Consider the following 27,007-nt stretch of genomic DNA (forward strand, 5'->3'; position numbering starts at 1 on the left):
TATGAGCTTGGGGTTTTTGTTAGTTTCCACATACAAGTGAGATCATAGAGTATTTGTCTTTCTCTGTCTGACTTATTTCACTTAGCATACATAATACCCTCTAGGTCCATGGTGATGTCACAAATAGCAAGGTTTCCTTCCTTTTTTTCATCCTCACCCAAGAATATGTTTAGAAAGAGGAAGGGGGAGAGAGAAAAACATTGATGCGAGAGAGAAACATCAATTGGTTGCCCCCCAAGCCCCCGTGCATGCCCCAACTGGGAATCAAGCCCACCACCTAGGTATCTGCCCTGACCAGGAATTGAACCCAATGTACAGGATGATGCTCCAACCAATTGAGCCACCTGGCCAGGGCAATTTCTTTCTTTTCTATGGCTGGATAATATTCTATTATTTTTCTTATCCATCCACCCATGGATACTCAGATTGTTTTCATATCTTGGGCGTTGTAAATAATGCTACAATGAACATGATATGCATATACTGTTTTTTCAACTATGATTGAACAAAATTAAAAATTCAGTTCCTCACCCTGGCTGGTTAGAGCGTCGGCCCTCGCACCAGAGAGACCCAGGTTTGGTTCCCTCTAAGGGCATGTACCTCAGTTGCAGTTTGTCCCCGGCCCCAGGCGGGGCCATGTGGGTGGCAACCACTGGATGTGTATCTCTCACATTGATGTTTCTCCCTTTCTCTTCCTCTCTCCCTCCCACTCTATCTGAAGATAAATGCAAAAATGTCCTCGGGTAAGAAAAAAAATAAAATAAAAATTCAGTTCCTCAGTCACACTGGTCACATTTCAAGGGCTCAGTGGTCTCAATGGATGGCACAGGTATAGAACATGAACATCGTCACAGAAATTTCCAGTGGACAACAGCGCAACTTTAGGTCGGGATTTCTTATCAGTGAACTACTGACATTTGGGGCCAGATAATTTACTGTTGGGGGACGGGGCTCTCCTGTCCACTGTAGGGCATTTACTGTCCTCTACCCACTTCATGCCATTGCAGCCCCCTTCCCCTCATGACAACCAAAATGACTCTACACATTGCAAAATGTCTTCTAGGGGGAAAAGTCACCCTGGGTGAGAAACACTGTTCTGGATCCAAACTGAGTTCAAGTCCTAGCTCTGCTGCTTGCAAACCAAGTGACTTTGGGCAAACCACCAAGCCTGGTCATTCTCATCCACGCAGTGGGCCACGTAGAGGAGCCACCTTGCCCAGTGGCTGTGAGGGCAAGACCCAGCTTAGGTGTCATGGTCATGGTCATGACTAGAAGCCATGTCCAGCACATAGTAGGTATTCAGAAAACAGTAGCTGTGATTACCCACCATGAACCTAAACCTGCTCACCCCTGTGTGCCCTTTGTGAGAGCAGGGCAGCTCCTCGACCCCCAAGCCCCACAGACTGGGGTGCTCATCATGTCTTAGGGAAGGAGGACTTGGATTGCTTAAATGGGAAGAGTTTGGGAAGTGCAGGGGCAGGAGTCTTCCCACCTTGGCCACTTATCTCATAGTTTTTCTCTGGGGTTCAGTTTTCTCCTCTGTAACGTGGGGGTAGTTGAGCAGTGATCTTCCACAGGACCCACGATCTTGGCCTCTGTTTTTCTGTGATTGTTCTCCTAAGGAGGGAGGGCATGCCTCTGTGGAAAGCTGGGTATGGGGCTGGAGAGGGGGCTGGACAAAGGCCAGATTCAACTTCTTCCTTCCTGCAACCTCCACCTTTGCTCCCGCTGTGTCTTTTCCCCAGAACCCTCTCATCTCTTCCCGCTCCCCTGGCCCAGCTGACTCTGTCTTACCCTTCAGGTGCCTCCTGCAGGAAGCAGTGCCTGATTCTCTGCCCCACCCTGTCTGGGTCTGGTCCTCCCACCACTCTCTAGTTTTCTGCCACCCCAGCTTGATCTCCTGTCCATGTTCATGTGTCCATCCTGGTGAGGCTGCATGTGGAATGGAGCTGGGGCTCAGGCCATGTCTGTCCTGAGAGGGAATGAATGAGCTCAGGGCCAGCAGAGAGGAGAGAGTAGGTTGTAGGTTGCGTAGGACATGGAAGAACCTGAGGTTTCTGATCAGCTTGCCCTGGCCATGGGTCTCTAGAGACGGTTCTGGCTGTGTGAGGAGAGGTATGCAGTCACGTGGGGTGCCCGCTGCCTGCCACCCGAGCACTGGGCTCCTGTGCATCCCTTCCCTTCAATGAAAAGATAAACCTTCCTGTCTTTGGGCTGTCAGAGGCTTGAGGGTGGGTCAGGAGGGAGGGGAGGGTGGGGGGTCTCCTGGACGAGGGAGGAGGGTGGAGGCACTGAGTGCCTGATGCCTGAGGAGGAGCACCCTAGACACCTGTGCTGGGCAGATGGCCAGGGAGAGGCTGTTCTGGGGCAGCTGTCCAGGGTGATAAGAACATTGTGGGGGCTGTGGAGTTGTCAAGGAGGAGGCAGAATCTCAAATTCCCTCCTGGCATCCCCCCCCCCAGCACCCCCTAGCTGCAGGCATGGCCGGGGAGGGAGGGAGGGACTTGAGGGCCTGCGTTGGCTGTGTGGGGCATGAAGGGGGATAGAGTAGCTCTGGGCGTTCTCCAAATGTGGCCCTCAGCTCCCCTGGCAACCAGGGAGCTCCCACATGGGAACGCAGTCTTCTCTCCACTCCCACGTTTGCACATTCCGAAACCCTTGGAGCCAGCCAGCCTCCCCCAGGGAGGGTCCACCTAGCCCCAGTCTGGCGGGGCCAGCCCCTGAGCAGGAAGGTGTCAGAGGTGGAACCCAAGGCCTTCTGAGGATGGGACAGGTTGATGCCCAGGTCCCTGCCCTCCCTTAGGCCGGGACAGACCCATGGGAGTCTCTCAGTTAAACCTCACTCCCTCTAGGAGCCGGGCTCTGTCTGGTGGGTGGGGTCCCCTGCAGCCTGCCCCACAGAGGGCATCCGTCGCGGTGCTGGTCATCACCAGCCCTGGAGACTCCGGCTGACCGCTGCCAGCGGTGTGGCACCACTGCTTCCAGAGGCCCAGCCCTCCGGGCGGCCCAGCAAGGCGTGTCCTCACCGCCCTCCCAGGAGCTGGGGCCCGGGCTGGGCAGGGTTCAGTCTCAGGGAGTGTTCAGGGGTGAGGAGCACAGCAGGACATGGGCTGGGAGCGCCCTGCATCCCCCCAGCCCCACTGGCTTGGGCACCGAATGGCTCTGGTTGTGAGTCTTCTCCTCACCTACGGGCCAGGTAAGTGGTACTGGGCTGGGGCCAGTGGCGGAGCCTGACAGATTGCTGGAGGAGATGGGCAGAGGCCACCGGTGCCTGGGGCTTCCCAAGTCCCCCCACCCCCTGGGCAGCCAGGAGGACTTGGCTTTGCTTTTCGGCACAGGCTGACATGACAGCCGGCCGGGTTACGAGTTGTGTTATGAATTGATCTGCCGAGATCAGCGTGGACATATCTAGGCATTCTTTCATTCACTGGCTCACTCACACGTTCATCACCATCATCATCATCATCATCATTATTATTATTTTTGTAATTGACACCTCTGCTCCCAGCACCTGTGTCCAGTTCTCAGGAGGGACATGGGCAAGTGACAGTTCTGCATGTCCAAGACCCAGGCCGGGGAACAAGGCGGCGCAGCAGCTTTGCTGTCTTAGGGGGGCTGGGAGGGGGCAGTTTGCCTACATAGCAGCAGGGTGGTTGGGTTGGCAGGATTTCCGTAGGCACACGTAGTGCAAAGGGGAGGGCAGTCCTGGTGGGGAGAGCTGGGTGGGAAAGGCCAGGAGCAGGAAGCTGCCAGGCGTGTTTCAGCAGGACAGTGTGGTGTGAGTGCGTGTGGGCTGCCTGGGGGTGCTGAGGGCAGGGGTACCAGCAGGAAGGCAGCCTGGGAGGGAAACGAGAATTTGCTCTTAGATCCCAAGGCGGACTTTGCAGGCCTGTTGGTCATTTGGGGGTCAGCTTGGGCCTCGCTGCCCAGAGAAAGCCCACCAGCCTCAGGGAAAGGTGGGGGTCCAGCTTGGGGTTGGGAAGGACCAGGCTCTCTCCCCTACAGAGAGGAGGTCCCAGCTCCTTCATGGGGTCCTGGGATGCCCAGACCCCGCTGTTTTATTCCTGCTGCCTCCTTGGGCAGGGAGTCAGGACTTTGCAGCCAAACTCATCTGCTGTCCAGGACAATCTGAGACTACAGAAAGGGCATCTACCACGTGCTGGTGCCTGAGTATCTGTTCCACTGCTCCACTCGGGAACAGAACTGTCTTCAACACTCCGCTGGGAAATGAGGCCACCAGGCCCTGAAGAGGAGGGCACAGAGGCTTCTGCATCCCGAGAGGGTGTGAGGCCCTGGGGTGTGAGGCCCTGGGCACTGGCAGCCTGGGGCCACCTGGGTACGCAAGCTTCCACCTTGTCTTTCCCAACCCAGGCCAGGCTGCAGCTCCCAGAGCAGGTGGAGAGGCTCCCCAGCCCCCAACCCTGAGGCACTGAGGCTGGGCTTTGGCCTGGGGAAGAGCTTTGTGGTTGGACACCATTGTGAGGTGTCCACACAATGACATGAATGGTAGGCGGGTTTGTGCAGAACAATCCCACCACTTCCGATGGGGTGTGTCCCCTGAGCTGTCCCCAAAGCACGTTGCTACAGACAGAGGTTGTTTTAACTGCTTTCATCCCCAAGGCTCACTCAGGGTCTAATGTTGGGGGCTGTTTGAACTGGGCAGATTCCTGCTTCTGCCCTATGGAGGGCCAGTTGCCTGGAGCATGGGTCGATACTCTTCCCCACCACCCTATTATGTCTGCAGCACACAAGACAACCTCTCAGGGCAGGAATTCCCCTGTGATCAATCCAGACATATTTCAGGACTTTTGACTTAAATGCTGGCAAAGACTCCCTTGATACCTGGGCAGAGATAAAAAGAAATGTAGATCCAATCCTGAGAGGCTGTGCATCCTTGGGCCAGACACCTAACCTCTCTGAGTTTCCATCACCCCAAAGAGTAATTTGTAACAATTACAGAGCTGGAGGAAATCCATTTTTCACTCACTTCTCACTTCACCCTGGACCTTGTCTGTCCTCTGCATCTGCATCCGGTCCTCTTTTCCACTTTGCCCCTGGGTGAGACACTCTGAGATCCTAACAGACCTCAGTAACCATCATTTTGTATTGTGCACCTACTATGTTCCAGAGCTTTACCTGCGTTATGTCGATTGAGCCTGAGTGGTTGAGAGAAGTCTCCATTGACTTGTTTTTCATGGAAGAGGAAACAGGCTCAGAGAGGTTAAGCCTTTTGTTAAGTCACGAGCAAGCATCCAAATCCCAGTTTCTGGATGATTTCTAAGCCCCAACCTTTACCTTCTCCTGGGAAGAAACTGTCCAGGCAGCTGTGTTGATGAAGATTTCTCCTCTCCTGGCAGTTTCCTGGCACATGGGGACTATCACCCTACCCAGCAGGGTCCCCCAGGGCAATGGCAACACAGCGCATATAAAGATCTCATTCCTTTCCTGGGTGCCTTGCTGGGTCCCTGAACAGTGGCCATCACCCCAGCCTGGGCCTGGCCAGAGATATCTGAGGCCCAGAGAGGGAGATTATCCAGGGAGAAGACATCACGTAGAGAGTGTTTGGAGCTGAGAGGCAGGCCTCCGAGTCTAACCTGCTCTGGCCAGAACTCCAGTTCATCTTCCACCACTTGTGACTCCTGGAAACGAGGACAGGTTTGTTCCTATTTCCCCTGAGCCTCAAGAAACAGGTCACCTTCTCTGCAGGTGACTCGGTGGCCCCCTCAGAAGGAAGGTGATGGGTCCAGGTGGGCAGGGCGGCTTCTTCATACTCAGTTTGTCCTTCAGATCACCCGATGCTCCCAAGGCTGCCCCCGGAGGGTGCCTTCTGGGAGACCCACAGCCAGACACAGCGGCTCATATAGGGTGCCACTGCTGCTCATGGTAGGCTCCCCATTTCCCAGGTGAGGGGACAGAAGCTCAAAGCGGAAGGTTCCCCACACAGCCAGGGTAGACTTGGGCTTCAAACCCCATCGTCTGGCTCCAAACAAATCTGCATCCCACTGCCGCTGACCAAGTCTGGCTTCTGAGCACCGGTACCAGTCTGCTTCCACATCTCCTTGCTCCAAGCTCACAGCTGCTCACAGGGGCCTTAGTTCATCACAGACCCTAAGCTGAGGGAGCAGATGTCAGGTCAGGAGGACACATCACAGGATGGTCACCAACCAACTGAGACTGAGGGGGTTCCTAGTGTGAAACTTTAAGTGTGAAAACTGAGAAAGTCCATACCAAGACAAGTTGGTCACCCTCTGTCCTGGTCCCTATCCTGTAGTTATTCTGAAGCCTGTTCTTGTGCCTGGAACATAGTACGTATGCTGTAAACACTTGTTGCATGAATGAAGGAGGCAGAAAGTGCACTTGGTGAGAACTACTGGTCTACCTCCTTCTTCCCCAAAGTCATGACAGATGCCCTGACAGCCTCGGGGGATGCTAGCTCATCTTCACTGTCCAGAGCAAAACCCCAAACCTCTCAAGCTGACAGTACTGGCATGAGGACAGGTGGTCATCTTCCCTAACTGCTGGAGCCTCCTCCCAGAGCCCCAGGACAAATCCAACCCTCAGCTCTCTGAGCTCCTATGGAAGGATCCAGCTTTGCCACCTTTCCTTCTGCAAACCTCTCCATCCCCACAGGGCCCTCTGGAGCAGCCAGGGGGCTGCCATGAAGAGCTAACCACAGGTTCTTCCTCTTTATCCAGAGCTCTGTCCCTGATCCCATCGGGGGTTCAGCTTCTCTGTCTAGGGCACATCCTCCTGGACAATGTCCAGCTAATTTTTTGAGTCTCTACCCTCTCCACAGCTATGTCTCTGAGAAGCATGGCTCACCCTGTCCCTACCTACCCTCCAGACTGCTACATGCCCAACCGATGGGGCCAGTGGACTGGGGAGGGAGCTGGGTGGCTCTCAAAGCAGGACAACTACCTCTCTCCACCCCTCACCCCAAACAGTAGAGACAGAAAATCTGTATTCATAATAAAAGTAGTGATGATCACCTATCATTCGTTAAGGGTGAAGAGTTTGAAGTGCAGTGCTTATTTATAAAAGCTGTTATTTTTATTATTTTTCAATTATACTTGACATTCAATATTAGTTCAGTAGTTTCAGGCATACAGCGTAGTGGTCATTTATGAAGCGGTTCCCCCAATAAGTCTAGTACCCGCCTGGCAGCCTATGTACTTATTACAGTGTAATTGACTACAGTTCCTACGCTGGACTTTCCATCCCTGTGACCGTCTGTACTTCTTACTCCCTGAACCTTTTTCACCCAACCCCCCAAGCTCCCTCACATCTGGCAACCCTTATAAATCTGTTTCTGTTGTTAGATAGTTTTTTTAATCCTCACCTGAGGATACGTTTCTTGCTTTTAGAGAGAAAGGAAGGGAGACAGAGAGAGAGCGAGAGATTGATGTGAGAGAGAAACGTCAATCCATTGCCTCCCAATCAGGGATTGAACCCACAACCTGGGTATGTGCCCTGACCAGGAATCAAACCCACAACCTTTCTGGTGTATGAGATGGCACTCCAATCAACTAAGCCACCTGGCCAGGTGTTAGATACATTTTCTAGCTTCATTTTTTTTATATTACATATAATATATTTATATTTATTAAATATTTAGATATGTTTATCTCCACTTTTGTTATATGATACACTGTATATTTATATGTTAAAAATATTGCCCTGGCCAGTTTGGCTCAGCAGTTAGAGCGTCGGCCTGCGGTCCGGAGAGACCCGGGTTCGGTTCCCGCTAAGGGCACATACTTCGGTTGCAGTTTGTCCCCGGCCCTGGTTGGTCGTGCGGGTGGCAGCCACTCGATGTGTCCCTTTCACGTCGATGTTTCTCTCTCTCTCTGTTCCTCTCTCTCCCCCCCACTCTACCTGGACAAAAAATGGAAAAATATCCTCGGATGAGGATTAAAATATATATATATATATTTAGTTACTTTTATTACTGCCACATGAGAAACCCGAAACCAAAGATCAAGCAACTTCCTGAGGTGACAAAAGAGCCGGTGTGGGGAAGTGGGACTTGAACCTTGAACACGTTTGAATCTTAAGTCACTGATCTTAACTGCTGTGCTATACTGCTGCCAGCTCTTAAGAACCAAAACCAAAATCTGAATGCCAACTGCCCCGGGACCTCCAGCTCCAGGAAGGCAGGACTGGGCCCCGGGGAGTGTGGCGCTCTGGGCCGGGAAGCGTGCTCCTGGGCCTGGGGTACAAGGCCGATGCACAGTCACGTAGAAGGCCGTTGGGCAAACAGCCAGGCAGGTGGAGGTGAGGAAGTCTGACCTTGGGGGCCAGACATCCAGAGCAGCCATGACACCAGATAGTTGCTTTCCCTGAAGCTGGGGAGAGAAGATTTTCTGGTAAGGCCATTCATAATAAATTAGTCTCAGGAGCAAGGACCTGTCTTGTTCACCACTCTGGCTCCTGAGAGCTGCTGGTCGGATGAACGTGGGTTGGAGGGTCTAGACGAATGAGTGATTCAAACAGTCAATAAATGAGTCTTTAAGTAGAGATTCTTATGGAAAGAAGAGGAAATCCAGAAGAAAAGATTTTCCTTCCTGCTGCTTCCAGCTGAGATAACCAACCTGGTCCTTCCTCCACAGGGGTGCCATGGAACGCAGTGGTCTTCGCCCAAACCTCAAGCCGAGTGACATCTGGAGCCACCAGACAGTCAACGCACAGGTCTTCATTTCCAGGATCACACACCATCTCTGTGGGTAGGTGATGCCACAAACCACCAGCATTTAATAAGTCCTGTCCTCCTGTCCTGCATGGTGCGAACTGCTTCATAGGCATCATTTCATTGCACCTTCACGATAGCCCTATATTATCCTTCTTGGACACATGAGGAGACAAGGCTCAGAGAGGTTAAGTTATCTGCTTCGGGTCACACAGTAAGTAAGTGACAGTGTTGGGATTCCACGTTTTCCAGATTCCTCCCACTGCGCATTTTGTTTCTTGTTCTGCAGTAGTTGCAATTGGCTTGATTTTAGGAAGGAGAGAGAATGGGTCTCCAGGAAGCGGATTGGACCTGAGGTCTTTGTCTCTCTGCCTTATGGATATTGACTTCCTCAAGAGCAGACAGGAGAGAGACAGCTGGCCCTTATCCCTCCACCTTCTTTCTCCACATCTACAGTATCCTGGAGGCAAATTGTGTCAACCCCAGACCCAGCTGCCAACCTAGTCACATACACAGGCAAGTTTCCTGTTGCTGGAACACAACTGCCCAGGCCCCCAGGTAGGAACTAGCACAGGCAAAAAGAGGGTATTTGAGGCCTGAGTCCTGTCTGGGTTCTTCATTGCCTTCCACTCCTTGCTCCTGGGTGATGGGCCTTCCCTATCCCAGGAGTCCTGTTTGTTCCCTATACTTGGACAACAGAGACTTCATAAGCCCCGCAGCACAGCTGTGAGCAGCACACACACAGGTGCCAGACAGCCCGGGTTCAGATCTCACCTATGCCACATGCTGGACAAGTGAGGTAACCTCTCTGAGCCTCCAGGCTTGTATCTGTCATGTGGGAACAAGTGTGTGATCGGGTATTTGTAAAATCTAAATTAAGGTAGACGGTGCCTCCTAAATAGCGGTTCTCAACTGGGTGTGATTTTGGTCCTCCGGGACATTTGGCAATGTCTGATATTTTTGGTTGTCACTTCTGGGAGGACAGGGGCTACTGACCTCCTGTGGTAGAGGCCGGGATGCTTTCAACATCCCGTCCTTGCTTCTGCCAGGACACCCTGTTTGCAGGTAGAATCCTCAATCCCTGCGTCCTCGGCGCTGGAGTTCTTGGCACTGAGGGCTGAGCCTCTTCGGGGACACTGTTCTCCTTCTGGCTGTCCATCTGTCAGGGCCTCTGGGAGCATTCACATTGGTTTCTGGTGTCTGAAACATGCCAGTGAGACCTCCTCTGTGCTCCATCCCCCCAGACTGCGTCCATCTCTTCAGTTACTTCTAAGGTGTCTAATCAGTCTTACCAGTCCTGCCTTCCAGATTTAGCAAGCTCTCGCCACTCTGCTCTTTTCTCTGATTTGAGATTTCACTCCTTACCAGTTGGAGGGCAAAAGGCCAGCGTGTGATCTCAGCTTTAACGTTTTTTTTTGTTGTTTGTTTGTTTGTTTTTTTAACAGAACTTTCTCAGAAAGAATTCTCAGTTCAGAGAGTGAACTGATATATGTAAGATGGTGCCCTCTGCATCTGAGATGGTTGATTCTGTGCCTTTCATTGCCTCTTACATCATATGAAGTTCAGACAGCACAGCTGAAGGGGCGGGTGGGTGGGTCAGGGTCGCTGGTGACCATCAGGTACAGGAGAGAGCCTTCTGCACCATGGCTACGTAGAAAAAGTGGTCTCATTCTTATTATTGTGCTTTCAGTGTCTGAGAAGGTGTAATGACATGAGAGTGGAGAACTTGGGTTGGGGTTCATTTCTATGTGTCAAACACTATTTGTACATATTAATTCATTGAATAATAAGAATGTGGGGTTGTCATGGAGACTCAGTGAGGCAAGGCAAGTAAAGAGAGGGTCTGGCACAGAGACCCTGCACAATTTCTTTACTCCATCATCATCGTCATCATTCCCTACCCTCAGGAGGTGGAACTTTCTGCAGGACAGATTATCTACAGTTGTCTACAGAAGCTGATGTTATTCTTACCTCAGCATATTTCTGTGATCAGTAGAAACTTAGCATATGAATGAATCAATGAATTTTACTTTCACCCCATTAATAGAAAACTCATGTTGAAGCTGTGCTCTTAACGAGTTGAATTCATTCATGCAACAGATGGATACAAGACACTGTGATATGTAGGAGAGAAGTGGATTCCAGAGACTTTTTTCTTTCTTTTGTCCTTTAGAAACTTCTGGTCTATTGGGATACAGTATGAGAAGTATGGCTAAAGTGATACACACTGGTGCTTAGAGAGAAGACAACAGGATCAGAAAGGGCTTCTATTTTCGGTTGCTGGATCCTGTTTCCAATGTTTACATGTCGGGGGGCTCCCCACACAACATCCAGCAATTCTTGGACACAAAAAGAGGTGTCGGAAAACTCAGCTAATTCTGACAGTATTTTTTCAGAGACAGCATCAAGATTCCACAGGTTGAGGGCTCATCTCTACAAGATTGCTTCTCTCCCTCAGCACACAGCTCAGGCCAGAAGCCCAGGCTGCTGCTTGCGCTTCTGCCCCACGGGCTACAGACTGAAGGTTCTAGGGTGCCCTCCAGCTCAGGATGCCAACGACACGTCCTGCTTGTTTCCTGGACTTCTGGCCAACTGGCTATGAATATGAGATTCTCACGGTCTCCTCCTAGGGTTAATTAATTTGCTAGAGCAGCTCACAGAGCTCAGAGAAACTGTTTACTAACTAGTTCATGGATTTATAGTAAAAGTGTTACCCGAAAGGGGACCTGGCCCTTGGGGGTCTGCCTAGGCCAGCTGGTAGTGTGTGGGTTCTTGACTTCATGTGGAAAAAAATTTCACAGCACAATTCCAGGTGAATTTTAGAGGATGTTTATTAAAACTGGGACAGTGAAACAAAGAAGGGCTGGGAAAATGAGCCCAGGCTGGGCTGCTTTGGCTCACTAAGAAGTCAGAGAACCGGGGGCGTGGTCAGGTTCCGTGGCTTTGCCCAGGATGAACCGCCGCTGCCCATTGCTGCCCTGGTTGCAAGCCTCATGGGGTCCCTTAGAGTTTAGGAGGTGAGCACACCCGTGGGGGGAGAATGGGAGGAGGAGAAGGTGTGCTCCTGGGAGGGAGGGAAAGCAGAGTGCTGGGTCCTTTGTCAGTGAGGCTTTTATCTCTTCTGCAGACAGGAACCTCAGGGGAGGTCTTGGGTGGGGGCCGGGGTTCAGAGGAACATTCATCAGTTTTCCAGGTGTGCTCCTTCAGGGCCATGGGTAGTCTTCACTGATCGGTCAGTGTCAGGGCAGGGGGTCATTAGTCATTGCAGCTGGTCCTGGTGTCCCCCACCTGGTTTTGCTGCTTTTCTGGGTCTAGAGCTGACATACAACTGAGGCCCAGATGTCCTCTCTAGGGAGGTGACCTTCTGTATCGGCTGTAAATTGCTCTGTCAGTTTGTTCCGCTGTCTGCCTCAGTTTCCCTCTTCCACTCGTCCTAGCTCGCTGGCCTGTCTCCAAAGGATGTGACTCAGGAACAGCCAGACGGAAGATGCAGAGGCCCAGGCATGGGAAAGGGGCGAGGAGCTTCCTGGCCCTCCGCACACCACCCTTCCAGCACCTCTGCATGGTCACCAACCTGTAAACTCTGAACACTTTTGCTTTTTCATAGAGGCCTTATTACATATGCATGATTGATTAAATGACTGGCCATTGGCAACTGATTCAATCTCCAGCCTCTCCCCACAAAGTTCCAACTCTAATGGCAACCAGCCCCACCCTTTGATGTCCTGGCACCAGCCCCACCCTTTGATGTCCTAGAGGCTTTCCAAAAGTCACATTAAAGTAACAGAAAACACCTTGGTCCCCTCTTCACTTAGGAAATTCCAAGAGTTTCAGGAGCTCTGTGCCAGAAATGGGATCGAGATCAAATGTATACTTTTTATAACTGAGGGTCACAGCTTCAAAGAAGACTTCCCAGAGGAAGAGACGCTTGAGCTGTGTATTTCATTTTATTATTATTATGTTTTAATCCTCACCCGAGGATTTTTTCCACTGATTTTCAGATAGAGTGGGAGGGAGCAAAGGAGAGAGAGAGAGAGAAACATCGATGTGAGGGAGACCCATCGATTGATTGCCTCCTGCATGACCCCGACCAGGGCCAGAGATCCAACCTACAATTGAAGTACATGCCTTTGATCAGGAATTGAACCCGAAACTCTTTGGTCTGCAGACTGGTACTCTAACCACTGAGCCAAACCGGCCAGGGTGAGCTGTGTATTTTTAAAATTAACTTTACAGAAGGAAAAATAAAATGAGCCGTGGCATTTATTCTCCTTCTCAGACTTTCCTGAAAATTCCAATGTTCTCAAATGATCTGGTATTAATTTCATCTTTCAAAGTTAAAAAAAAAAAAAAAGACATTGGAAATAACGTGTGCTCATTGTAGAATATTAGAAAATTCAGTAAAGACAAAGGAAGGAATACAGAAATTAAAGCTGAATGTTAAATGATGAGTAGGTGTTACTTTGTGAAAAGCGCATAGTGATCATCCCAGCCAGAATGGAAACGTGAGTGCGGATTTAAGATTTGTCTGGCTGGGGAACTGCACGACTGTAGCTGTGGTTCACAGACGTCAGGTGGAAGTGTTGGCAGCCAAGTGGCACCAGATGTCATACCGGTGGCGTCAGACTGGGCCTTGGTTCAGCAACCTTGGTGCTTGAGTCTGGCTAAGAAAGAATTCGGAGCCAAGATTCAAGCTGGAAAAGAAAGTTTATTTGGAAAGTCAAAGAGGCTCAGGAAACAAGTTACAGCAAAAGAAGGGCCCTTGGTACTCAGGACAGAGAAGAGTGAAGTGGGAGGAGAGGGCGAGGAGAAGGGCAGGGCGTGTTCTGGAGAGGGAGAGCGCACAGGGTCCCCAGTCCTAAGGGCTCCGAGGGTGGGGATTTCAGGAGAGGTTTCAGGGAGGGTCTCAAGAGGGTGTGTCCTTTCAGGGTCGTGGTCTCCACTGTTTGGTCAGCACCAAGGCAAGGGGTCATTAGTCGATGCAGCGGGTCCTGAGGTCAGTCATGGCGTCACTTATCTGGTTTTACTGCTTTTCTGGGCCTGGAGCTGAAATATAACTGAGGCCTAGATGTATTTGATGCAGGTCAGAACTTCATTGTCCTGGGGGCTTAATGCTTAAGGGCTTTTCTCTGGCCCCCTGTTTATTCCTCCTCGGAGGGTGTCTAACCCACATGACTAGCAACATGCCAGGGGAGGAAAGGTCAGGGAAAGGTCTGAACTGCATGACCAGTGATATGAAAGGTCAGGGGATCTAAACTGCACAAACAGCGAACAGCAATATGCGAGGGTTGGAAAGGTTACCCTGGGGGCAAGGTCCTTGTTTTCCCAGCTTTGTAGGTTGCTAGGCACCAGGTGGCCTTCTGTACCTGGCCCATAGACCTTGCTCTGCTCATGTCTGTCTAACTACCTTCTACAGAAGGATGTTGTGGGAGGTAAGACTGGAGCGGGTTTTCTTAACTTGAGCACTATTGACATTTGGGGCTGGGTAAGTCTTCGCCATGGGGTTGTTAGCAGCGTCCTGACCTCTGACCACTAGATGGCAGTAGAACACCACTAGTTGTGAAAAACAAAAAAGGTAAAGAGAAATATTCTGGGGCTGGGGAGGAGGGAGAGGAGGAGGGGGGAGAGAGAGATCATTAAGACAATAATAGACTAAAGAATTTCATCCTGTAGGCAGTGAGGTTCCATTTAAAATTTGCAGGAGAGAACTGGATGGTCAAATTTTCAATTAAGGAAACTTTCTGTGGTTGCAACATCTTTCCCTTTTTCTTGCCCAAATTTGGTCAGAAGAGTTGCCCAGTTTCCCCCAACCCTCCCTCCCAACAGCATGCTGAAACACAGAGATGCCAGCTAGTCTCCACAATACAACTACAGGAAGCCCAGCAGCCACCTCCACTCAGGAGATATTCTTACACCTACACCCCAAGGGGCAAATGTGGATCCATTCATGCTTGAACCCACAGGCCTCTACCTCATACTTGTCAGCAGGGGGCAGTAGCGCTGGCCCCACTGGGGAGAGAGATTATGGACCCACAGGAACCAGTTGGCCACAGGGTACGTCTGTAGGTGTAACCGCAGTGAACGGAAGTGTCCTGCCCTTTGCTTCTCCAGCTAAGGCCACAGTCAGTCCTGTATCTTTGGTTCAGGGAAGAACCACCAATCCTTGGAAATGGTGACCTCTGCCCTCTCTGATTCAACCTCTGGAGAAACTGCACATTCAGAACAAAGAACCAGCCCACCGTTGAGTCCCCCGGCTAGTGGACTCCTTCCAGGAACTCCTCTACTAAAAGTAGTTCCAGGCTTCATTCTCTAAGGACTAGCTCCACAGAAGGGACTTTTGCCAGAGAAGCACCTGCAGACACACATGTTGCAGAGACCACCAGTGGCCAAATCACTGATGAGTACACTGCGCTCACTGATACCTCAGCAACGGAAGACAACAGGACAGGGGGAACCCGGGACACAGCATCTTCCTGCAGTAACCCAGCTTCAGTGGAGACCAACACAGATTTGACAGTTTCCAGGAAAAATGTCCCGATGTCCATGACTTCATGAGACCATCGTTACTGGCTCACATGCTCCAGGAAACAGGAGTCCATGGGATGGGACAGCTTCTTCTTCCCCACCTGACTCTCCTCCTACAGGTGCTCCACGTTCCGGGGGGGGGGGGGGCGGCCTGGAACCGACTCCACTGACCATGGGACCGCTCTTTTCCTCTCCTGAGACCAGCTTTGCCGAAGACATGAGGATAAGCATCAGCATTCCTCTATGGTCATCTGCGTCTGCTCGTGGTGATAAAGTGTCAGGGTCCTGTACCATCTTGGTCCAGAGAGTCACCTCCTCCATGACCACAGAGACCCCTGAGACCACAGAGAGCACTGAGCCCAACTCAGCTGTCCCTTTGTCCATGACACACAGCACTGCAGCAGCAAGAGTCGGAAGCACCGCAGCTCCCCTGGCCCATCCACCTGCATCAGAGGAAGGGACAGCAGCCTGTCCACACGCTCCGCACTGCCTCTGAAACCGCAGACACCCCCAGCGTCCCCACAGCTAGGACTTTGGCTTCTAAATGGTCAGATGATCCTAGGACCCTCAGCCCTGCTAATTTTCCCAGAATGAATACATTTCCTTCACCTGTCCCCTTCACCTCAGTACAGACCAGCACCTATCTACTTATTCCTGGAGAAGAATCAAGGGGAACTTTGAATCCATCTGTTTCTCAACTTGAGACATCTGCTTCCAGAGTCAAGACCGCCTTGGCCGTCACCTCTGCCCCAACCCAAGCCTTCCCCACCATGGATAACCGGCCGTCCCTTTCATCTCTATCTTCTGCATCCCACCCACTCAGAGGCAGAAGCAATGTCTCCATTGCAAACTCAGCCAGCACAGCTCTTTGTGAAACATCTCGCCCCTCTAGGACCTCGGCTTTTACTTCTGCGGCAGCCATGTCACAGACTAGCACAGACCTGTTTAATTATTCCACGGCACCTGGAAACACAGCTTGGCCAGAGACTGGTCCCAAATCTGAGACAGGGTTCCCTTTAGCACCAACCACTGTTCAGCCCCTGCCCCTCTTTCTGCTACGGGGAGGTCACTAGGTTCACTTCCCCAACAGCCAGCTCCATGCAAAGAACTCCTCTCGGGACCCAGCAACAGCCACGCTCACAACAGAGGCCACAGATGTCCCAGCCGCTGTTCCTTCTCCAGTTTCCACAAATATAACAACCACAAAGGGCTATTACAGTGAAAGAAGATTGGGAACAGCCCACCCGCCTATTGGAACCACCTCTCCATCGGTGACATCGACAGATTCCACTTTGGCCAGTAAAAATGCCCCCCCTCTACATCTCCATCTCAGTTCATGGGTGCTGCTCAAGCACTCCAGATGGGAAAAGCCAGTGCGTTGGCACATTGTCTGATGCCCCCTATCATCTGGCCCTTGGAGGGATTACAGTTTCCAGGGGTGGGACTCAGCCTCTGACTTCAGAGATGTTTGCGGTTCACCGCTCTCCTGAGCCTGGCTCTGCTACAAGCCACCCGTTCAGCATTCTGTCCTCATCTCCTGCTCCTGCTGCCGAAGCCACAGTGTCCACCACAGCTCAACCCAGGGGGTCACCACAAGCGCGATAATGGAAACAGACGAAACTAGTAAAGGGAACATACCCAACCTACCTTCCTTAACTTCTTTGTCACTAACTAACATCCAGACAAGTGCCTACTTGGGGGTAACCCCGCTGTCCCCCTGGGTACTCTGTCTCCGGCACCGTCCACAGAGCTGTCAGGAAGGAGAGTCTGTCCTCAGCACCTCCCCCGAGTCAGCAGGCACGTCCAGCGTCAGCCTCAGAGCGCACACCAGTCGCAGCAGTTCAGACAGTTCCAACAACGCCAGCTTCACCAGTTCCAGCTGGGTCTCCCACAGCCCTCATGTTCCCCTCAGCGGAGACCACTGCTCCTGTGTCAGTAGTGAGAATGGAGACAAATGAAGATTTTACTCTTCTGGGTCCCAGCCAGAGATGTCCGTTTCTGGAGAGATGGGCACCAGTGGCACCGGGGCCTCCACCATGTATAGCACCACTAGAGATCCCAGGGTTACACGTTCAGCTCACCTCTTTCTGCCCCATACAGTGAAGGAGCTCAGAACCACAGACAGCTATCCAAGAACAGTGTCCACCAGCTCAGCGACTCACACTGGAGGTTTGAGTGTCCCAAGGACACCCTGTCCTGCTAGCCCGGGCATAGCAGCATGGACAAGCACAGACACAGCTGGATACTCCATTCGATCCCATGACACAAATATGACAGAAAAATCTCCTGACATTGGGACACTGTCAACCCTTGGACCAATCTCTACAGAAGCCTCCACTTCCTCTACCACTGGAAGCAGCACATCGGAGGTGACCTCTGATGTCCCAGGTGAATGCTTGGCCCTCACTACCAGTGGGCACAGCACAGTCACTTCTTGGCTGAGGGTCCTCACTGCATCTCCCCCCAAGGGAACATGGCAGAGTACCAGCTCCACCGAGGAAATTGTCTCAGCTGATCTTAATGTCTTAAGTCCAAGTGCATCCAAGACAACATTTGGTACTTTTTCATCTGTGTCCATACCTCCTCATAAACTTCCAAATCCAGGAGTAGATACCAACGCTCTCCAAATACAAATTCAACCACCTTGGGCCAGCACCTAGAATAATTCAGATTTTGGGGTGCAATTGGAGACTTAATTCCTCTTCCAGCCACAGCTTCCCAAGAACCCACCATGAGCCCCAAACCCAGTCCATCGAGCTCATTGATTTATTCATCACCAGATGCTACAACCATGGTTGCCACGACCTCAGGGACAGGAAGCAGCACCAATGTGCCTGAATCTAGACTTTCAGACCTGCCCAGCTGGGAAGCCAAGGAGAGCCCATCTCCACTCCCTCTCTCTACCCCTTCATCTCCAGCAGTACTTCCACATGGCACTCGGCCCCCAGCATCTGGGAAAGGACCCCCACCAACAGAGGCAACAACGTCAGTCAGCTTCATGTCTCAAGACAAGACAAGCTCATCTCTAGAGTGGTCTACGGAGGTTCCGAGTCTTGCTGCCAATGTTGGCTCTGTGGAAACCAACTTAGGGGTCACTCAGACATCTGACCATGGAAAAACCACAGTCAGTCCGGGAATAAGCTTAGCTGACAAATGGAATTCATCTCTGCCTTTGGCCCCCGGCACTGCTGGGGCCCCAGCTTCCTCTGAGGCAGCCACTCGGAAGGCCCACTGGCCCCTGGTCAGAACCGTCAGTGACCGAAGGGAGGGTTGGGCCAGGGTCCTCTTCTTCAGCCTCCTCTGTGTTCCGTGAGATGACTACTCCACCAGTCACTTTTCCCACTATAGGAGAAACCATAGGCTCTACCTCATTCTTCCCTAAGGTTAGGGAAGTGTCAACTGAGAAGGTGTCACCTTTCTCTTTGGCCTCTGGACTGCTAGGCAGGAGATCTCTCCCAGGGACCACATCCTCCATGGGTATTTAGGAGGATGCAGGAACAAGCTCTGCCACCTCATGGTCCAGTTTGTCTGCTGAAGAGGAAATAAACTCCCCCATTCACACATCCCCCACCATTAGCAGCAGTCCTGCTCCTTTTGATCCACCCGAGCAGGGCCTAGGGCCTCTTTCCTAGGATCCACAACCCCAACCTGGATCCCTTCAGAAGCATTTACCAACATTTGAGCACAGACAGGCCGCACCTCTGAGACTATTCCCTTCTCAGGAAGCCTGGGGCAGAGCACACTAGCCTAGGAGTGGACCCGGGCCTGGCCAAAACCCCATTAGGAACATTGACCTCTTCTGAGTCCGAGAGAGAGCCTCCCTGGACACCTGCCTCTCCACTGTTAGAGGTCCCAGCAAACAGACACTCTGTGGCTTCTGGGTTAGGGAGTACCTATGCCCCCGATCTCGTCAGCTTATCCTTGTTCCTTCATTCATAAGGAAGGACCTGCGGTTTCTGTCTTCTTGGAAATGGGTTTGTTTTTCTTTGGTGGGTCTGAAGATGGTCAGGAATCTTTCTCTTTTTATCCATAAGGTTTCTTACTTGTTTTGCTCCAGGACTCTGGCTGCAGGGGAATATCCAGCTGGCCAGGGTGGCCACCAGCGCCCCCTGAGTGGTTTCCTAGTTCACTATAGAACTCACCTGCTCGTATTTATAATTGTGGGATCACTCACCCATTTCATACTCTGCAGCCTTTTCTGACGAATATCACATTTTAAAAAAAAGTGTTTATTGTGGTAAATATACCTAACATGAAATTTACAATTTTAACCATATTTAAATATACAATTCAGTGGCTATAAGCACATTAACTTGGTTATACAATCATCACCACTACCCATCTTAAGAATTTTTCATCATCCCAAACGGAAACTCTGTAGCAGTTTAACAGTAACTCCTCATCTCCCCTCCCTCAGCACGTGGAGTCACCATTCTTTCTGTGTCTATGAATTTGACTATTCTGGGTACCTCATATAAGCAATATCACACAATATTTGCCCTTTGTGTGTCTGGCTTATTTTGCTTTGCATAGTGTTTGTAAGATACATCCATGTGGCCAGAATTTTATTTTTTAAAGGCTGAATAATGTAACATTTTAGGTATACACCCCATTTTGTTTATTCACACATAGATGGACAGTTGAGTTTTCTCTGGCTTTTGTCTATTGTGGACTATGCTGCTATGAACATTAGTATACAACTATCCATTTGAGTCCATACTTTCCAATCTTTAGGGCACATACCCAGAAGTGGGATTACTGCACATGGCAGAACACCACAGTTTTATGTTTAGGGGTTGAAACTTCTTCTCAGTGTCACCTTCTTACCCAGATGAGAAGCAACCTGTCATGAATATGGGTCCCTCAGCTTTCCTAGGTATCCCCAGTTGAAGATCTTTCTCATAAGAATGGTGGAAATAGAAGTGTGTGGCTTCTGTGTCTGTCTCTTCTCCCTGAGATGACTGACCACGTCACCTTAGTTGTCTTATTTATAAAACAATCAGCCTACCAGCAGGATCTGACAGTTTTTCCTGGTAGTATCCAGGATTTGCACCTCACCTCGTCCTATTAAAGTATCTGATATGAAGTCACCTGGGCAGCTACCTGGCTTACTCATGCACATCTTTGATTAGCCTGTTCTCCATGGAACAGACCAGCACTTTGATGTCCATGACCTCTAGACACTGTGTGGCTTCTGTTGATGCTGGAACTAAAGAGATAAAAGGATAAGTTACTGCCTGTTAATACTTTATTCTGCCTTGTTTGTTTATGGAACAATTCCTATGCAAATTAGAGTTCAAATCACCCAAAACATGTCCTCCTGTTTCTAGTCCTTGAATAACACTTCCTTGTAAACAAATGTCTTTTTGTTTCCAAAGTGTGTACATATTGATTTTTCACATGTGCCTTCCTTCTAAATTTACCAATATTCATCCAATCCTCTGTCTCTCCTACAGGCACTGCTGGGACTGTGGTGTCCACTACTAACACCCCTGTGCATGAAAGTTCCTTGTTGCTGAAAAGTGACCCTTCAACACCTATGACAGCAGCTTATTCTGCAGGTATGATGACTGATAGTTCAGTTTGTTTCTCTGGGAACCTCATTGTTCATTCTGTGATAAATTGGTTTGCTTTGTTTTGTTTTGTTGATTTTTGCTAACAATAGTCTGAGAATTTGGTGTCACCTGGCTTTCTCCTAAAAACATTGACCATTTTGGATTCAGGAGGTTTTTATTAGTAGTTAGTTCTTACTGGAAGAGGTCAGAAACTAATATAATAAGAATTGATTAAGAATGATTGGTGGTTTTCGGAATCATCCTAAATGGGAGAGTCACCATCTTGGAGGATGTGATGCCATAAGAAAGTAAGCTCCATGCCCTGGAGGTTTTCCCAAAAGCGAAACTGTTCTCTCTTCTCTGGAGAAAGTGATGGAGGCCTAGAGACTGACCTATATTTTTATAATCTAATTTTTTCTGCACTGAACTTCTCTTTAAAGGCCAAACAGGAGTCTCAAACATGGCGGGGGTAGGGGGGGAGATTAAATTATACTCGGATCCTTTAAAAATAATATTCAGTGGCCAAGGTTTTAGATGGGGGAGGTGCACTGTGGACACTCAGTGAATAAGGCTGGTATGGAGAAGGAGCAGTGGACATAGAGAAGTGGGGGGCAGCACCTCCTCCCATTTTTGTCCGAATTGGCATTTAAATGTTCTGTTAGAACAAATTCAGAAATCAATCTGATAAAAATAGAATCCTCACCGTAACCAATAATACTTCCTACAATCATGAGTACATTTTTTAGAATATGGAGGGTTAGGTGGGAGCACCTTGCAGACTCGATTTTTTCAGAGGAAGCAGGAACTGCATTCATAGACAAGCAGGAACTGTAGTCCTCACATTTTCTGAACAACCAGGTGATCCCACCATGGACATATTCACTGCCCAAGGCTTCAGGGAGCCCACTAGTATCTAAGGGATGAGAGCCACTGGGGGAAAAAAAAGCAATTCCTATTACATCTCATACCACTGGATCTCCCCCATCCCTTCAATCCAATGCTCTCACAACATCCACAGCTACATGGCGTAGAAGAAGCGAACATCCCAGACAATGTCTTCCTATTATACAGAGCCACAAATCCAATTGAGTCATTCTCTGACATGACTATGGGTGCAGAAAGTAACCACAATTTTACTTCCTCCGTTGATATTACCCCTGGTTCAAATGCTTCAGAAGGGACCAGTTATTCATTTGAGGCATACTCCTCTGCCCTCTCAGAGTTAATGCCTAGAACAACCATAGCTTCTGAAGAAAGATCCAACATACCCCTAACTCATGCTTCTGGGATTAATATCTCCTCTCCTGGAACTAGCTCCATTGACGGGACCAGGATGAGCACCAATTTTCTTCTGACATCATCCTCCATAATTCTAGGTGCTCATGTTCCTGGAACTGACTTTGAGCCAACCCATGTGATAACCAAAAGCACAATCTCAGAGGAACTTGTGTCCACTACAGGGATAGATTTCAGTTCACATGTTCTTCCTTCCACTGCTATGAATAAAATCCAGAACCTAAAACAGCTATAATTATTTTGCCTTCTTCATTTCCCTTTATAAAGGCAGCGCAGACAGAGGAGAGTGGTTTGTCCCCCAGTGCTTTCCCTAGGGACATAGGCACAGTGGAAACCACCCATGCTGACACCATCGTACTTAGAACACTTGATTGGACAGAAGGTTCAAGGCCTAGGAGCTTCTCTATTTATAGCAAGACCTCAGACTTGGAATCCACATTAGAGACCTACACTGGGACAGAAGAAGAAACCCTTAAGGATGCTTCAAAAACAGTGACTCCCACTGAGGCCCCAGATTCTGTCAAAGAAGCCAAAGCCACCTCTCCTAGCTTTACCATCTTTTTATGACCAATCCCAAGGAGGAAGTCAAAACCATGAATAACACTCAACCAATGAAGACCACCGTAGGATACCCTGGGATTGCACCCATTGGTGGATCAATAACTACCTCTTTCCCAGTCACTTGGACAAGCCTGGTTACTGCTAACTACACAACTCTCTGGCAAGGTGTCTCTTTACCAGAAGTACCCTTTGCGAAAGAAACACTGTCCCCCCAGGTAATAGCCTCTTGGCCAATCTCCAACTCCAAGCACCTTGCTAGTCCTTTAACCACAACTGCAACCAAGAACATGGTATCATCAGCATTTCAGAAACCTGAACATATGACACACACAACAAGTATGTATAAAACCAGTACCTTTGGACCTAAGATCAGTACTGGTTTTGTAGTACATCAATTACTACTAAAGACAGGGGGACTTTCACTGGTTTGGGGAAGATTAGAAAAACATTGGAGCAAACATCCATCCCCAGGCAACAGAAGTAGAGACCAGCATCTGAGACCCATCCTCAAAAACTACAGCAAAACCTGAGCAGGAGTTGAGCCCCATGGGGCAGTAGCACTCCCCAGCCACCAGTGGCAGGACCTGGGGCTCCACAGAGGCCTGTGCTGTCCAGTAGCCCATACAAGTAGTGGGAAGCCAGATCCCGAGAGACTGGTGCCATCCAGCTGCCTGCCCACAGGAACTGCAGGGTGCAGGGGCACCAGAGAGGCCTGTGCGACCCAGCAGCCCATAACATAGGCATAGAGCCGGGTCCCCAAAGGGACTGTGCAATCCAGCTACCCATGGGACCTGCAGGGTGCAGGGGCACCAGAAAGGTCTGTGTGACCCAGCTGCCCACAAGATAGGTGTAGAGGATGTGAAAATGGAGGCGGAGTGAATAGAAGCTACACAGATGATCTCTGAGGACCAAATGGGAATTACAACTAAAATGAAGACAAATCCTCAGAAAAAAAGCAACAGTAAAGCAGCAGGACAGGACCATACAACCAGGAACACTGGTAGGATCTGCAGAGGCATGAGAGGGTGGTGGACTGGGAGCCCTTGGACAGCAGCAGTCTTAGCTGTAAACAGTGCCCTTGGGGAATAAAGACCAAGCCTGCTCCACAGTGCAGAGAGCCGGCACAGAGCACTAAAATAACCACAACAATGGACCTGGGGGCTACCACAGAGGGAGGCCAGACTGGGTTGGAACTCTGTGGAAACACCCGGGATTTGCAGGGCACTCAGAGCTTTTGCTGAGTTGTGGCCACAAAGGACGATGGCCAGTGTGCCCCTTCCCCGAGCTGTGGAAAAAAGTAGGAGCCCCCACCTGCCTCAGAGATTCAGCTTTCCCAGGTGAGGCAAAGAAATGCAAATTGAGGCTCATTAACAACCAGCCTCTATCCCACCCTCTAGAAATCCTCTTATGCAGAACACCAGGGCTAGCTACATTCCAAAGCCTTGAGTAACTGAGACTACTAGCCACCAGGACAAAGCTAGAGGATAACGGAACCTTTCCTGGGCTTGCAGATCTAACCAGGAAAGTAAGACTTTACAGTGGTATTTAACGTGGGCCCACTCGGGCTCATCCAAATCCAGTAGAGGGAGCCACAAACAGCAGAATACCAACACCCACAGAGAAAATTGGGCAGGCTCCAAAACCCATCGAGATAGCCAAAATGGTGAAACAAAGAAACAAATCCCGAATGAAAGAACAAGAGAACTATATTGAAGATGAAATCAATAAAATGCAGTTAAGCAAATTATCAAAGGTAGAGTTCAGAGCCATGATCTTGAGGAAGCTTGATAGAATGAGTAAGGAGAACAGCACCATGAGTAATGATATAGAAGCATTGAAAACCAACCGAGTGGAAATGAAGAATGACATAGCAGAAATAAAGAACACTTTGGAAGAACTAAGCAGCAGAGTAGAGGAAGCTGAGGACCGTTCAGACAAGGTAAAAAACCTCAAACAGTCAGGAAACCAAATGGAAAAAAAAAAAAAAAGAAAACAGGAAGACAGCTTAAGAGAACTGTGGGACAACTATAAATGTAATAACATTTGCATCATAGGAGTCCCCAAAGAAGAAGAAAATGGGCAAGGGTTAGAGAATATATTTGAAGAAATTGTGAGCAAAATCTTTTCTAACTTGGTGAAAGAAAAAGGCATTCAAGTTCAAGAAGCACAGAGAGCCGCAAGTAAGAAGAACCCAAACAGGCCCACGCCAAGACACATAGTAATCAAAATGCCAAAAATTAAAGACAAACAGAATTCTAAAGGCAGCAAGACATAAACAACAGGTTGCCTACAAAGGAAACCTCATCAGGCTCTCAGCTGACTTCTCAACAGAAATACTACAGGCCAGAAGGGAGTGCCATGAGGTAATCAAAGTCATGAAAAACAAGAATCTGAATCCAAGACTACTCTATCCAGCAAGGCTATCATTCAAAATAGAAGGTCAAATAAAGAGCTTCCCAGACAAAAAAAAAAAAAAAAAAAAAAAGGTATGGGAATATATTAGCACCAAACTAGCACTGAAAGATATGCTAAAAGGACTGCTATAATTATTAGAAGAAATAGGAAGAAAAATATAACCACACTAAACAAAAATGGCAAAAAGTGAGTACATATCAATTATCACCTTAAATGTAAATAGTTTGAATGCACTGATAAAAAGACACAGAGTAGCTGACTGGCTAAGAAAGCATGACTCACATATATGTTGTTTACAAGAGACCCAGCTCACAACAAAAGACTCACATAGGTTGAAAGTGAAGGGATAGAAAAAAATCTTTCAAGGAAATGGAAAGCAAAAAAAAAAGCTGGGGTAGCAATACTCAGATCTGATAAATTAGATTTCAAAATGAAGGCCATACCTGGAGACAAAGAAGGCCACTACTTAATATTGAAAGAATCTATCCAACAGGAAGATATAACCTTGATAAACATATATGCAACCAATATAGGAGCACCAACATATATTAAAAATCTTTTGGAGGACTTCAAAGCAGAAATCAACAGCAATACAATCATAGCAGGGGACTTCTATACCCCACTGACATCACTGAATAGATCTTCTAGACAAAAAAATTAAATTAACAAGGCAATACAGACTCTAATTGAAGTGCTAGATCAAATGAATTTCAGAGATTTCTACAGAAAATTCCACCCCAAAACTGCAACATTCACATTCTTCTAAATTGCTCATTGGACATTCTCAAAGATACCTCATATTAGGGCACAAACTAAGTCTCTACAAGTTCAAGAAGATTGAAATCATATCAAGCATCTTCTCAGATCACAATGGTATGCAACTAGAAATCAATTGCAACAAGAACATGCAAAGACATTTGAAAACATGGAGGCTAAATAGCATGTTATTAAACAATGAATGGGTCACCAAGGAGATAAAGGAAGAAATCAAAAACTTCCTGGAAACCAATTAAAATGAACACACAACAACACAAAATCTATGGGATGCAGTGAAAATATTTCTGATAGGGAAGTTTATAGCACTATAGGCCTACCTCAAGAAGCAAGAAAAATTTCAAATAGACTATCTAACCTTACAACTTAAAGAACTAGAAAGCAAACAGAAAAAAAACCCCAGAGCAAGTAAAAGGAAGGAAATAGTAAAGATCAGAGCAGAAATAAATAAAATGAAGACCAAAAAAACCATTCAAAGGATCAATAAAACAAAGATCTGGTTCTTTGAAAAGATAAACAAGATTGATGGACCCTTAGCTAGACTCACCAAGAAACAAAGAGAGAGAACCCAAATACACAAAATCAGAAATGAGAGAGGAGAAATAATAGCTGACACCACTGACATACAAAGGATTGTGAACAAATATTATGAATAATTATACAGCAACAAATTCGGCAATCTAAGCGAAATGGACAAATTTCTAGAAACACATAGTCTCCCAAACTGAACCAGGAATAGATAGAAAACTTGAACAGACCAATAACAACAAAAGAAATTGAATATGTAATCAAGATTCTCCCAGCAAACAAAAGCCCAGGCCCTGATGGCTTCACGAGAGAGTTTTACCGAACATTCAAAGAACTAATACCCATTCTCCTCAAACTATTTCAGAAAATTTAAGAAGAAGAAAGACTTCCAAACTAGTTTTATGAGGCCAGCATAATTCGAATTCCAAAACCAGAAAAACACTACAAAGAAAGAAAACTACAGGCCAATATCCCTGATAAACACAGATACCAAAATCCTGAACAAAATACTAGCAAATCGAATCCAGCAATACATCAAAAAAATAATTCACCATGACCATGTAGGATTCATTCCAGGAATGCAATGCTGGTACAATATTCGCAAATCAATAAACGTGATACACCACATAAACAAAATGAAGAATAAAAACCACATGATCATATCAAT

General features: G+C 48.6%; 1 protein-coding gene across 1 annotated transcript in view; it reads left to right on the plus strand.

Annotated features, from left to right (window-relative positions):
• Nucleotides 1-8,616: 8,616 nt before the first annotated feature.
• Nucleotides 8,617-27,007, plus strand: part of MUC16 (mucin 16, cell surface associated) — a 143,488-nt gene continuing 125,097 nt past the window's right edge. The window contains 10 exon segments of the mRNA XM_036282229.1: nt 8,617-8,723; nt 14,959-15,237; nt 15,239-15,627; nt 15,839-16,271; nt 16,273-16,322; nt 16,325-16,510; nt 16,641-16,781; nt 16,784-17,142; nt 17,194-17,767; nt 20,668-20,772. Of these exon segments, the coding sequence (XP_036138122.1) occupies nt 8,617-8,723; nt 14,959-15,237; nt 15,239-15,627; nt 15,839-16,271; nt 16,273-16,322; nt 16,325-16,510; nt 16,641-16,781; nt 16,784-17,142; nt 17,194-17,767; nt 20,668-20,772 (2,623 nt within the window).

The sequence above is a fragment of the Molossus molossus genome, unplaced genomic scaffold (assembly GCF_014108415.1).
Source record: "Molossus molossus isolate mMolMol1 unplaced genomic scaffold, mMolMol1.p scaffold_m16_p_4, whole genome shotgun sequence".
In the NCBI taxonomy this organism is placed as follows: Eukaryota; Metazoa; Chordata; class Mammalia; order Chiroptera; family Molossidae; genus Molossus; species Molossus molossus.